Below are 13,925 nucleotides of genomic sequence, written 5' to 3' on the forward strand. Positions count from 1 at the left end.
TGCTGGTGTAAGGAGGTCGCTCAGTAACGTGACACTTCAGTGACAGTGCAAACTGCTGACATGTAAGGGTGCAATGGTGTAGTGTTATGAAATGCCTTCCTACCTGCAAACCAGTAAAAACTTCTTAACTGTGTATAATTTTATACATTTTTGAGGTCTCTCTCCTGTAGCTCTCTGCCAATTGCACCTCAAGAGATCTGCTCCAGAAATATGTGTTTACTTGCGTTGAATAAATGAATTACTGTGTTATAGGCAGTACTGTGGTGCTGTAAAAGCAGATGCAGTGATGGTTACCTATGGGACTTCGTTCTGCCCTCGCTGGTATAGGGCAGATCTGTGTTAGTTGTGTCCGTGTGAGAAAACGGCCATTTTTCTCATGACTGTGATTTATAAAGGGCTACAGTTAAACTTTCAAGGATGAAAAACACAGGATATATGCTGAAATGAGGAACATCCCTCACTTGCCTGTCTTGTGCGTTTCTTACCATTTTTGGTAGAGCTGTTTGAGATAGAAAAACTCTCCTTTTCTCCCCAGCAATTACAGAAGGAGATGTTTCTGGAAAATAAAGACCTTCTTTCAAGGACAAGCCAAAGTCCTCTTTTATTGCAAATGTTGAATAGATTTTTATGCTTGGAAACAGTTATGTTCCCCTTCCCTCCCCTCCCCCAGTGTAAATACAAAATATAGGGAATGCAAAAAAAGGGCAACCATGTTCAGCACAAGCTTAGAATACGCTTAGATCTTTTCAGGTCTGAATTTCTAAATACATAGTTCATGACAACTTCAGGCAAAATGGCTTAAGAACCAAGTTATGGCCATCATTCCCTCCCCCACGCCCACCCCTTCCCGAGCAGCTCTGGTGACCCTGACTATAGGAATTTGGCTGAGCCTGGTGTCAGAGAGGTGGTAGATGCCCCATCCCTGGAAACATTCAAGGTCAGGTTGGACGGGGCTCTGAGCAACCTGATCTAGTTGAAGGTGTCCCTGCCCACGGCAGGGGGGTTGGACTAGATGACCTTTAGAGGTCCCTTCCAACCCGAACTATTCCATGATTCTATATTCCTTGCAGCAAACGTGGGCAAAATTCAAACACTTAGGGAATTGGACTGCGTGTGCTCAGTAGTGCTTTATATGAGCTTAGCTTGGAAAAATGTCATTGGTACAAAGCATATTTGGACCTTTTGCATCTGATAATGCTAAAGGCCTTAGCCTGTTGCTGAAGGGTGATCAACCACACTTGGTATGGGATTGAGGGTCAACATAGGTTTGCCTTGTGTTGGCTGCTGTAGTTTGCACGCTTGGCAGGAAAGCCAGGTTCTTCACTTGGCTCATCTTTGGTCTGTGCTACCAAAGTCTGAGGACAGGCCAGAACTGAAACACCACAGGTTACAGCTAGGCATGGCTGTAGATGAGAGCTAATTCTACTGAAAACCTGCTGCTGTGAGAAGGGAGGTAGGGAGTGAGTAAACACTGGGACTAAATGTAATAGAGACTAGAAAGGATAATAATGAATAGCTATGTTTGCAAAGTCACTGATTTCTTAGACTGTAATCAGTCCAATGTCCTAATTTTACAGTCACTTTGTTGTCTGAACCCATTGGCCAGATGCGTTTCGATGGCTCACCAGTCTGCAGTGGGAGCAGTTTACCCTTCTGTCATCTGAGGATGCTGAAGGTTTTAAGCCTGCAGCTGATGTACGTGGGTGTTGGCATGGTGTTTCAGGTAGTGAGCTGTTCAGGTCACTTTTTCAAGAACATTTATGTACCAGCTGTGGAAGGAAAGCTGTTTGAGCTATGCAGAATTCAGGAAGTGACAGAATTAAGCTTGCTCGTGCAGAGTTGATCTCTATCTTAATGTACAGTCATTAGCTGGATGATTAGATTCTCCTGTCTTGTTCAGCATGCAGAATAGATGGTGCTCAATTAATGATCAGCTTTTCAGTGTTTTGTTTTCTTACTCAATGTGTGGCTTAGGCATTACTTAATGCATACGCTACCCAAGCCCTTGTGAAAGCAGAGTTACTTCTTAGGACTACTGTGTGTGCATGCACTCTGTTACTAGGTCTGCAATGCAATGGAGACCTGGCTGGTTAGGTGCCTTGTCTTCTCTCTGACCCCTGTTTTTGCTGGTACATGGTGCATCTTCACCATGTGAGCCTACTGCTCAGTCCTTGCTTTGTGCTCAGAATGTCTGTAGTATTTTTTTTTAAAGGCTGTATTTGAATGTGACATATGTAGTGTTCCTGGTAGCATCTTTTTACTGCATATGTAGGTCATTTTCTGAGCAGAGGAAACAGGATTGTACACAGAATTAGGCAGGAGTGAAAAGCACTGGCATATGGTTTAGGGCTCCCCTGGTGGGACCGGCTTCTACTGACAGCAAGGTCCAGTAGCAAATAACAAAAATAACCAAATTTAACCAAAGGACTTGCATCGTGTATTTCCAGCTCTGTATTATCTTTACAGTGGTTGAGTAAAGGTCCACCGTATCAGCCGGACTACCATGTATGCTGTGAAAATATTGGAAAATAACCAGTGTAACCTATTGCCTATTAAAGATGAGGATGTGTGCTGTTTTTTTTTAATTTTTTTTTTAGTGTACTACTGAGTTTTTTCAGGTGCTGTGTATTTTTATCTTGGAAAAAATTACAAATTAATCTCCTCCTCCCCCCACCCCACCATGGAAAGCTCTAAAGCTTCAGTCTGTTTTTATAAGTGAGTGTCCACCAGATTTTTTTTAAAGGAGTTTATACCTTAGTACATTTTGGAGGGGAGAGTCACCCTCAGTCCCCAAATACGCTGTGCTGCTTCTGGCAGATGCTTGTAATTGTCAATCCAGAGATTCATAGGCTATTTTTTCCTCCAGAGACAGTGGTTTGTTAGTATAAGCTTGCAGTAAGGATGGAGGGGAATGGAGAGACAACTAGCCACGTTGTTGGAATCGACACTTGTACTGCCACTGACCAGAGATGTTACCCAAGTTTCCAGGATATATAGCTACTGACGTTACTGTGTGTGCTCAGGGTTGCATCTCTGCATCTTAAGAGCTTAATCGGTTCTTGTGCAAAAGCATCTGGGGAGGATACATTAGCTTCTGACTGGAGCTGTGACCTTGCAGGGTACCAGAAGTACCTTAAGAAAAACTGTCTTTTGAGGTCCTCTAATTTTGCGTGCATTGGACAGGATACACAGTGCTATGCTCAGTTCACTGTCCTGTCAACAAGCACTGACTCCATTATTGTTTTGTCTGATGGTGTAATACAAAAAGATCAGCAATTTATACATAAATATTGCTACCTTTGGCAAATATTTAGTGACTGTTTCAGAATAAAGTATTAAGCACACAGAGTTACATCTAAGAGAATTTTTTGACTTTTGATTCTTCTGGAAACTGTTTAAAGTCATAAGGGCGGTGTTTCCTTTTTTTTGTTTGTGTTTGATTTTTTTTTTTAATCTTTGTTTTGGGTTTTTTGCTGTTGTTTTTGTTTAACATTAAAAAAAAAAATTCCCATAGTTCATAAACCTTGAAATTGATTTTCTGTCTCTAAAACATGGGAATCTTGTAAAATAGTTTTCTCTATACTTGGTCAAACTGTTCTATCAAAACATAATTCCTGTTGTATTTTAAGTATTTTTGTTATATTGGGAAAAAATACAATGCATCCAGTTCATATGTGACATAAAATTGAAACTTTTATGATCCTCTTCCTTCAAGTTGCCTTTTTATACGGAGTAAGCTTGCGGTGTTAAACACAAGTGTTTCCTTACCTATCTTGAAAATTCACGTGAGCACCATAGGTGGGCTTATTTTCAAAATGCTTTGTTTGCTACAGGGACAAGAGACCAGTGGCATCCACTTACTATGATGTTAAAGATAAATCATTCAGCTGGAACTCTTGGATTTGAGTGACTTGTTTGGCTGAAGCTTATACCAGTCCCATCAGCAGAGGTACAAGGCAGGACATCTGAGGACAGTCCAAGCAACAGATTCGAAGTGCTAGCTACTGTCTTCTGCTGTGCACTGTCAGAATATGCACTTAATTTTTATTCTGAGCATACTAGTATGTACTTTGCTGGTTGTATCCTGAGAAGCAATGAAAAAAGTAAAAACATTGAAAGTGGATGCTGGGAAGGGGGTTTTTAAACTATCTTTTTTCCTAATCTCATTATCAGTAGACTTCAAGATAATTAGTTATAGCAGCTGTATGCTCTTAAGTGGGTTTTTATAGAATATATTGTATTTCTAAATACATTAATTTCTTTTAAAATGTAGTATTTTAGGAATCTTGGGGATTATTCCATGAAAGTATGGTAAGCTTTCGGGTTGCAAATCCTACGGAAGTCCTGAAAATTGATGATTTCTACTTAAGATGGCTGGACTCAAACTGGATGACTGTGGCTCTGCTGCATGCTGGTACTATGGAGGTATAATGGGCCTGATGGATAGCTTGGTTTGCGAAATTGTTTTACAGGTCTTCACTGGTGAAGAATTGAGTTTCGTATCTGACCTGTACAATCAGTATTGCTGGTGTGAAGCTTGTGAAGAGGCTGGGTCGGGTGGAGCTGCTGAAAGCCTAAAACCAGCGACTGCTGAAAATCAGGGGAGCAGAGTTCTCCCTTTGGTTTCTTTTTGCAATGATTATGCCTTGTGAACAAATAGCAAGAGAAGCAGTTACTAAATATGTTGTAGAGATCTTGTGCAACACAGCTCTGGATGAATGTGTAGTCATTTCACTACTTTAGCTAAACTATCCTTCTGTAGGTCATATGATGCAATGTGAATGCAAACTCTTCTAAAATGTATTTTGCTTACGATAATTGAAGAAATTAAGCTTTAAAAAACGCACTTTCCTGTTCTTTCCGTTTCTGATCTTCCTCTGATTTGTTGGAGGTTTTAGACGTGATTTTATTAATGATTTATTCAAAGCAAATGCCCGAAGGTGACTTTTTTGTAGGTGGTTTCTCAGTTTGACTGTTTATATATCCAGTCACTGAAGTTGGCTTTCTTAGCTCGGGGAGTCTGTTCCTTCTCCTCGCAAGTCTCTTACAGACATGCTGCTTGCATGGATGAAACGTCACACCGTGACCTTGGAGCCCCCCACGTGTCTGGCTGGCTGTGGATAGGCCACGGCATGCTTTCAGCCATGGTGTTAGCAAACGTGTTCCTGCCTCCCCCTTGGTTCAGTCTCTTATTTGGCTAAATAGCAAGGGTGCCTGCCTCTTTTGCAATTTGGGACAGACTTCCTTCTCATGTTCCTCCCCTTCAAGCAGCAAATCCTTGTTGGAAGTGCCACACATGCCCTAGGGATTGCTCCTGGGTTGACTTTCCTGGGAGTTCAGCCATCTCTTCGTGTGGCTGTTGTGTTAGTGGGCTCAGACACCGAAGCAGTTGTGTGGATTAAAAAAAAAAAAAAAAGTGTATACTTGTTGATACATGCAACTTTTTACCTTGGGCGTGTCCTTTAGCTATCCCTCAGGGGTCTTCTCCCCCCTCCCCTAGAGATGGGTTTTCCAGTTGCATATATTCAGCAGCTGTCACTCCAGCTTCTCTACTTGAACTTCTCTTCTGCCCTCCCTGATTCTTCCAGTGTAGTTCAGCAAGGAAGCAGCTCTCTGGTGGAGGTTTGCCCTCTGTGGCTAATCTGAAAGGCTTCTTGGTTCTCATGAGAGCTGATGTTTTCCAGAAGCACCTGGCACTGACCCTCGGCTCGTCCTGTGCTAGTGAGTATTTTACCTCAATGAGCGCATTCTACTTCTGCTCCTGAGTGATGAGGCAATTTCAAGGCAAAAAAATTTTCCAGGCAGTGTGGAAAACCCCAGTGATACCTGATGCTTTTAGCACACAGGCTGGCAGGCACTCTGCAAGGCTGAATGGTCTTAAGGGAGAAGTAGAGTTTCCCTGGGAGGCGATTGCTTCAGGCCTCAATTCTAGAACTTTCTGGTCTCTTTTCAATGCTTTGGGAAGGTCTGAGTTTTCACAGGTCTCATGCCAACTGGTAGCATTGAGGAGCTCTCTAATCTAAGCAGCAGCCAATCATAATGAAGTGATTGCTGATCTGCAGACGATAGACACAAAACCAGAAGATGCCAGAAATGGTGGAGGACCTGCTGCGTAAACAAAAACGTGTATCCAAAATTAGAGTCACCTGGCAATCGCCCATATTTTCATAGTCTAGACAAAATTAAATAGCTTTAGAAACCTATACCATAAGTGGGAGCCCTAAGGCAAGAGTTTTCCAGCCTTTTCCCAGAAATGGGAGTTTCTGCAGGCTAACCTTTTCTGTCTTGGACAGAAGTAAGGAGTAACAGCCCTTCTGTTTCCCTTTTCTTTTGGTTGGGAGCCTCATGTGCATGGCTTTCTCCACTGTTGCTTCTCTTGCAAGCTTTCAGGGAAGCAAAACCAGTACTTGTGGTTTTAATGTGCCTATGGACATAATCACTTTGGGAAAAGATTATTGTCCAGCAGCTGGAAGGAAGTATTAGGGATGTCTTTGTGTTTAGTCACAGCTCTTCTACTTTCCTGTCGTACTCTAGAAACCCAGGGAAATGTGTTCCAAGTGGGAAAGAGCAGAAGAGCCTGCCTGGTGTTACACATGTCGTATTGCCCATGCTGTGGGGCGTGTGGTCTTGTAAACTGGGCACATGTTCCGGTGAGCGCTGCTCTGAGAGAAACATCTACTGAAGTGATCACTGGCACGTGCCAATGGAAGAAGGCCTTTAATTTCTGATTGCTCATAAGAAATTCTCTCCTGTTCCTTCTCTCAAATACTTGTTCTGTGCCAGAACAGCATAGAAACCCTACAAAGCCTTGAATGATCTACCTTGCTTAGTAACTTCTGATAGTTTTCCGGGTATATTTTTGTAGTTTTAGCACTCTTACTCTTGATTCACCAGATAAGACCTTTGAACTTAGGCCTACTTGAAGGCACCAACAATTTGAAATTTAAATCCATCTTGAACAGATCGCAGCCCTAATGAATAGGTGGATGTAGGATTTTTGGGTTGGTTTGTTATTTTTTTTTCCCCAACTTGTTGGTTGTTTCTGTCTGACTGTCATCTTTTCTTCATGCTGACACAGTCACAAAACCATGAAGGTGACCTTAAGTAAGTGTCATTAAATGACTTCGTGTTGTTATGGCTGATACGTTACTATCAGAGCAGTGCCATTGTTCATAAGCTGTCAATCACATTTATTGTAATCAAATAGAAAAAAAAAAGTTAGGTATTGGTAGTATTTGAAAACGATAGTAGTAATCTTGATTTGTGCAGTTCAGTCAGGTCCTGCTGTGGCATCTGTCCCACTTCCAAGGGCCAGAGAGCAGCAGGGCTACAGGTATTCCTCCTTTTCCCTAGTGCAGTACCAGAGCAGAGCTGCTGTGTCCAGAGGAGCAGGAAGGGAGAAGGAGTACTAGTGCCATCCTGTTCCCATGCCATGCGATGCAGTTCAGCCTCCAAAGCAAGACCAGACCAGCTGGTGGAAACAGGGAGCTCCTGTCCCCATCCCTCTGTTTTTCCTCCCCTAAATTACCATTGATTCTTGTCCAAAGCATGCAATAGTACGACAATACTTGGTAGTTATCTGTGATTCTGTGGATTTTTTAACCAATATTATGAAAGATTCAGACACTATGGCCCATTACTTTTTTACAGCTCTAACCCTGGAGGAACTGGCAGTAATTAACCTGGTGAAAATACAGTTGTTCATTTACTGTCTCTTCAGCTGCACGTTCAGGAATGGATAGGCAGTCAGGATTCAGTAATTTCTTTAAGGAAGAGTTAGATGATCCTGATGCTGAAGACAACTACCTTCTGAGCATGTTGCAGTTTTCTCTTGTGCTGCTGAACTGGCAGTTGTAGCATAGGCTTCACGTTCTGCCATTCAACAGCAAAAATTATCAGGGAATTATGGAAGAAAAAAAAAAGCTACTATCTGAAAGGTGCCCAGAGAAATTTGGAAGCAAAAGCTGTGTATTGAAGCTAATAAATATACTTAATAAATTACTTATTCCTGAGCTTTTTATAGGAAAAGTGGTAGATAACTAAATATATTGATGAAAGCTATGATAATGAGGATGGGGCAACTTCAGAAATCTAGAAAGATAACTGAAGCACAGAGCCTGCACGCGGTGTTGGAGGCAGGGAATATTTTTGCTGCCTGTTTGAACATCGAACTGGACTGCAGTTGGGAACAGGGAGAGTTGGGAGCCTAAGTTCTGGTATAGTTGATGGAGGATGGTGTATCAGGATCCCAAAGTCAGATGCCTCGAGTCAGAGCTAGTACTCCTTTGGAATCTACTTGTCCAATGTGTGATAGTAGGAGAGAAATACTGCTGTTTATGGTATTTTTTGTGTGATTAAGGTTCAGGTCAACGTGCTATATTTGTTATTCCTAGCTGTTTTAGGACTTACTCTGCCTAACTGTTATTTTGAACTCAATTTTCTGTTTGTAGCTGCCCACCTAGGAAGTTTTGTTTAATCTGTGAGGTTAAGGAGATAAAATTGAAGGGGCTTGCCACTAAGTACTTGCTCTTTTGATTTGGTTGGTTAATTTTTTTTAGGGTTGTTGGTTGGAGCTATGATGGATCCTGGGGAGAGTCTAACATCTGAGAAAGGCAGTGTGGTAATAGATGAACTAGAGTACAGTGAGCATGGAGGAAGTACTGGTTAAGACCAAAGCTGTGTGTACTTTAAGCGTGAACTTCAGCAGATGTTTGCATGTAAGTGACCTTTTTTGTTTGTTCACAGGTCCTTGATTATTGGACTGTTGAGGTCAGTAGTAGCTATGTCAGCACAGGAATGGGGAATCTGCCTGAGGGGAAAAGGTAAGTCTGGTTTTATTCACTATGGAATTCAGCAGCTAAGTCTTTTGCCTGGTAGAGTCCCTGCTCCTGCATTAATCATAAGTGCTGCTGACCTCACCAGTCCAATTCACATTGGAACAGCTCAGTACGAATGGAAAGCCAGAGCCACCCGGACAACTTCAGGATCTTGAAGAAAGGGGTAGAAAAGACTAAATGTTGTACATAGGCATTCACGATGTTTAGCCTGTGAATTCAATCACTGTGGCAATATTTTGAGCTGAATACTGGGGTCTGGTTTTGTGCCGTATGTAGTTCTTGGGTAGGAGGAGAAATAAGGCATGGAATGTAGATCCTTTTTGTAATGATTGACTAGCATGTTCCTGGAAAAAATCATTGGTGCATATAGCAGAAATCTGGGCACGCATTGAGTAGAGCATCACACAAATAATGTCAACTTCTCTTTTAGTGAGTGGGAATGTACTTCACTAAATTCTTTGAAAGCTTGGATGAGAAGGTGCTATTTATCTTAAAATCTAACTTTGGGGCAGGGCACAATAGTTGTCTACACCTGTATGCTCTATGTCATTACCTCTGTGCATCTTACTGTCCCGCAGGTTTAGGGCTTCCCTCCTCTCCTGACCCCAGTCTGCAGTTTTACTAGCTAGGATAAACAAAATATTATCATGTTCAACAGTGTGTGTGCTTCTTAAAAAGCTGTAGTTTCAAGGCATAATTTTTAGGTCAAGCTCTGTTGTTGTTGTTTTGGTTTATTTTGTGTCTGCTGATGGTGACTTTAAAGTAAGAAAAGATGCAGCTTGTGTTTTGGCTTTGATTCTGCCTATCCCCATCTATTTCTGAATCTTCCTTCCCTGGAGTCAAAAGCTGTCTGTTGTATCAGTCTGCAGGGCCTCTCCCTGATTCAAAGTTAATTGCTTTGCCTGATACCCAAGTACTATCTGAGCGATTAATCATTATCCTCTTAGATGTGGAGTGCTCCCTTGCACAGAAGGAAACAGTGCTCTGAGCTTATAAATGCAGCAGCGCAGAGAAGGTTTTTCCTCATAGCTCAAGACCAGCAGGCCTGTCTCCTCTGTAATACCGATTGTATCTTTAGCAAGATCTGAGCCACCTGTTTAGAATATTTATGTTTAGTCTATTCAGAAGTTAATTCTCAGTAATTCACCCTGTAATGGTGAAACTTCAAAGGGACTGTGTGCGTGTTTTCTGGTTTTCCTTACCTAGAATCTTAACCTATTTCTGGCTGGCTTAGTAGAGCCTCTGCTCATGGTCATACACTCCCTTGTATCTTTCTTCCATAAGTATGGATTTGTGTGTGTGACTGTTTTAGATAGGTCGCTGAGGCATAAATCCCTATGGCTGTGTGCTGGTTGGATGAGGGCAAGCCTGGCCTACCTGTTAGCCTGCTGTCTCAAGCTTTTGTATTAATTCTGCTTTTCTTCCTAGAGGCTCTTTCCAGGATACACGAAGTGAAACTGCGCATGCTAGGTGTGATGGAGACTTCTTACGGATCACTTTGTTACAGTCAAATTATTCAGTTTGTCAATTTGTCTAGCTGCAGTGGCTTCTTATCCCCAAGTTTCCCCTATGAGGGAGCTTCATTTGGACTGGGATATAGGGAAACCATGCTCCTTGCAGTGGTGCAAAGAAGGGGGAACTGGAAGTGTGAGTGCTAAAGTAGCGCTACTCAAACCTCAGTAACTCCTCTGCCACATTTGTCTTTCCTGCCCACATTGGTGAGAAGGAATGTCTGATCCAGGCCTCCTAGACAGTCATGTTGGGAAGTAAGAATCCAGACATCTGGAGAACTCTGTGTGTGTGCATGCACAGGAAGAATTGAGTGATGAAATAAAATTATCTTAGTGGATATTTTAATTAGGAGTTGTTTGTATTTTTGTGGCGGGAAAAAATGTGATTGAAGGTGGCTATGCAAGAGGATACCGTGAACCAGTTGCGCAGATTTTCAGGATTGGTGTATTGGGAACGGATTCCCCAGCTGTGCTCTGGAGGACAGGAGAAGGTACGAAGAACTGCTTTGGGGTATGGAGCTGTTCTTTCTGCTTCTTTAAATTTTTTTATCAAGTGGGAATATATAGTTCTTGGCTCAATTCCTTCTTCTTTGTTAAATTTTTATCAAGTAGGGATATATGTTTCTTGGCTTAGATAATGTGGACTTGTATGGTCTAACACCTGTACAGGTTGACTAGTTTTCATCTGTGCTGTGGCAATGAGCAAGAGAGAGAACTTCAAGAGGCCTGACTCGGCGCTCTCACCAGTTTTAAGCCAGTCTGATTCCACTGACATTACAGCAGCATTAATTTCTTTACTTCATTATCTTGATAAACTAGTAATTAGTACAGTACTTTACAGGAGACATGAATCTGTTCATCAGGTAATTGTAGGTTCATATAGAATTAAGTCTGTAAGGTAGATATGGATGTCATTCTGAGCTACAATTGAAAAATACGACTTCAGGCAGATTTGTTAGAGAAATTTATATGACTTTTAAGCTGATATTTGAAGACGACGCACATCATATTTCTTCGTTAATGCTTATATTCATCTTCTATGATATTTTGCTTAGAGCAATGCTCTGTTTCTTGATTAAAGCAAATGATTCAGTTAGTTGTAGTAAAACATAAAAATGCCTGTGTGCATACTTCTCAGTCCTGTACAAATATGTTCCCAATATAGCTGAATCATCCAGAAGCATGTATGGCTCTCTTTGTTTAGATTTCTATTTGTCGTACATTATCAGCACTAAAATACATGTATCCCTAAAGCAATAATAGGTTGAGAAATGTTTGGTGTACTGTGTCTCCTTTTCACAGTTGCTCTGTGTGTTCTTTGGTTTGGATTTCTATTTGTCATGCATTATCAGTCACTAAAATACATACACCCCTGAAGCAATAATAGACCGAGAAGCGTCTGGTCTGCTGCATTTTGCTTTCACAATTGCTCTGTGTTCTGTACTCTGCAAATTCGTCCTGTTGAAGGATCTGTAGCCATTGGTTTTCTAAGTCATGGTAAATTTTGCCAAGGCAAATACCAGCTTGGGTTACCTGTCCTAGGAGCTGGAATCCTTACAGTTTGCTTGTGTGCTGTAGAAGCAATAGTGGAAAGGACACTATTGCAAGAAAAAGATATTATTTCATGCTGATACAAAGAGCTAGAGGCACATAGTCTTGAACTCATCTTGCCATAACATGAAGTTTTTTGTCATGCAGTTTTATAGTCTCAAGGCTGAATTATGATAAGCCTTATGTTAAAATAAGTTAAATACCTGCACATGGTTGTTTTACTTTGCCTCTCAGAAGGCTTTCTGACTTTAAATACTGCAATAAGAAAATGTCTATGTACTGTTGAAAGGCCTGGCTTGCACATTGTGAGACCCCAAATGTCTGATGCACTGTCTTTTGCTAAGTAAACATAAGACCGATCTGTAATTCTTGGATTTGTCACTTCCTGGCCACTTGATCTTAAAGCGACTGGTACTTTATGCCTCTGTTTTTCTTTCTCTAAGGTGGGGCTGATGTGTGCTTGCATTTTCAAAAGGCATTCTTGGACTTATTAAACACAAACAATCTTTAATTCTGTCAGTCATAACCTGTTCAACACTACAATTTCTGTGAATGGACTTTGTTGTCTGATTTTCAGTTTCTTGGATAATTTCCTCTGCAGTCAGATCTCTTCTCTCCTCTGTCCCTCCTTGCTGTGTGTTTGGCCTTTAGACAGGCAGTACTGTTGGTGGTACTAGTCGGAGAAGCCTGGGCACAAGAAAGCCTGATGTTCAAATCTTACTGAAATGCTGGTAAATTATTTGATACATACCTGCCATTAATTGTAATTTGTATTTCCCATTTGGCTGTGTAGGTAGTTGTAGTTAACGGGAAGCGCAAACCATGCGTTAATAGATGCATATATACAAATTGTCACATACGTGTCATTGCACAGAAAAATAAGATTGCCTAAAATCAACCCAACTCTATAAAGCATTTTTAAGATGTATCTCAGTGGAGTAATGTAGACTTAACTTCCAGAATGTAATCTGACATGCTGTATCACTAACTATGCTTATTCTTCAATTAGTCCCATGAGCCTTTTCTGTTCTTACAAGCAGTTGGCACAAGAGTCGTTAAAGGACTTTGCTGCTAAATGCTTTTGGTAATTTATACCTAAGTTTGAGTTTTCTGATATGGTAAATTGAAACACTACTCAAAGGGTCTGTACATCTTAGCAATTAAAAAGTCCTTTAAACTAAGAAAGAAGAGCAGTGTAAACTCAGAGTGAGCAGATGAATGTGGATGGGAACTTGACAGTGTTTGAAAGGTGGATCATGCTGCACCTGAAGATGATGAGCAATAGACATTTGAATTGCTGAAAGCACACACTGCATTGGAAGCACAGTCTGCGGGAAGTTTTTCTAGCTGTTACATTACTGCGGTAGGTCACGTGTATTAAGCAAAGGGATTCTGCTATTAAGGAGGTTGTCTTTGGTGGCAGGAAGAGGAGCATTCTGCTCGAATAGAGGCTTCTTCCCAACCTCATCTACATATAAACCTGTCATCAACATGTGTGCTTTGCAATGGATTGTAAAATTTTATAGGGAAAATACTGTGGTTTTATTTTCTTACTGCATACAAATATAAATGGTACTAACTGGGCGGGTAGGATTGGGTAGTGAGTAATTCAGAGATCCAGTCACCTGTGAGCTGTTTTGTGCTTCATTGCCGGTTCCTAGTGCTTTATTAGGAGCTATCATGAGTGGTTTCTTTCCTACTCGCCGTTACTCTATTAGTGTTCAGTTTAATGATTCTTCTCCAGTGGGTAATTAATTCTGCCTCCTGATGCTTCCCTCCTGCAGTATTGTCAGTAGTCCCTACCTTTTGCTTTGGGAAATAAGGAAGAGGATGTAGACCAGAGATGTTTTTAAAATGTAAATAAAAGTAATTCTTTTTACTTTTCAGTGAAAATTCAGTTATATGTAGCTAGGTTTTACTGTAATTTGATGTTTCAATTAGATCTTGCTTTATGAAAACTTAACTGAAAGATCAGGTGAAATGTGACCAGATTATATGGAAAAACAAGATGGGAGACAGTAATTAC

At 41.1% G+C, this 13,925-nt stretch overlaps 1 protein-coding gene across 1 annotated transcript in view; it reads left to right on the forward strand.

The window, feature by feature from the left end:
- The first annotated feature begins 4,370 nt into the window (after positions 1-4,370).
- The window catches only part of SLC2A13 (solute carrier family 2 (facilitated glucose transporter), member 13), a 163,852-nt gene continuing 154,297 nt past the window's right edge, over positions 4,371-13,925 (forward strand). The window contains exons 1-2 of the mRNA XM_009324389.1: positions 4,371-4,552; positions 8,746-8,822. Coding sequence (XP_009322664.1) covers positions 4,371-4,552; positions 8,746-8,822 — 259 coding nt within the window. The remainder of the gene's footprint in view (positions 4,553-8,745; positions 8,823-13,925) is intronic.

The sequence above is a fragment of the Pygoscelis adeliae genome, unplaced genomic scaffold (assembly GCF_000699105.1).
Source record: "Pygoscelis adeliae isolate BGI_AS28 unplaced genomic scaffold, ASM69910v1 Scaffold315, whole genome shotgun sequence".
In the NCBI taxonomy this organism is placed as follows: domain Eukaryota; kingdom Metazoa; phylum Chordata; class Aves; order Sphenisciformes; family Spheniscidae; genus Pygoscelis; species Pygoscelis adeliae.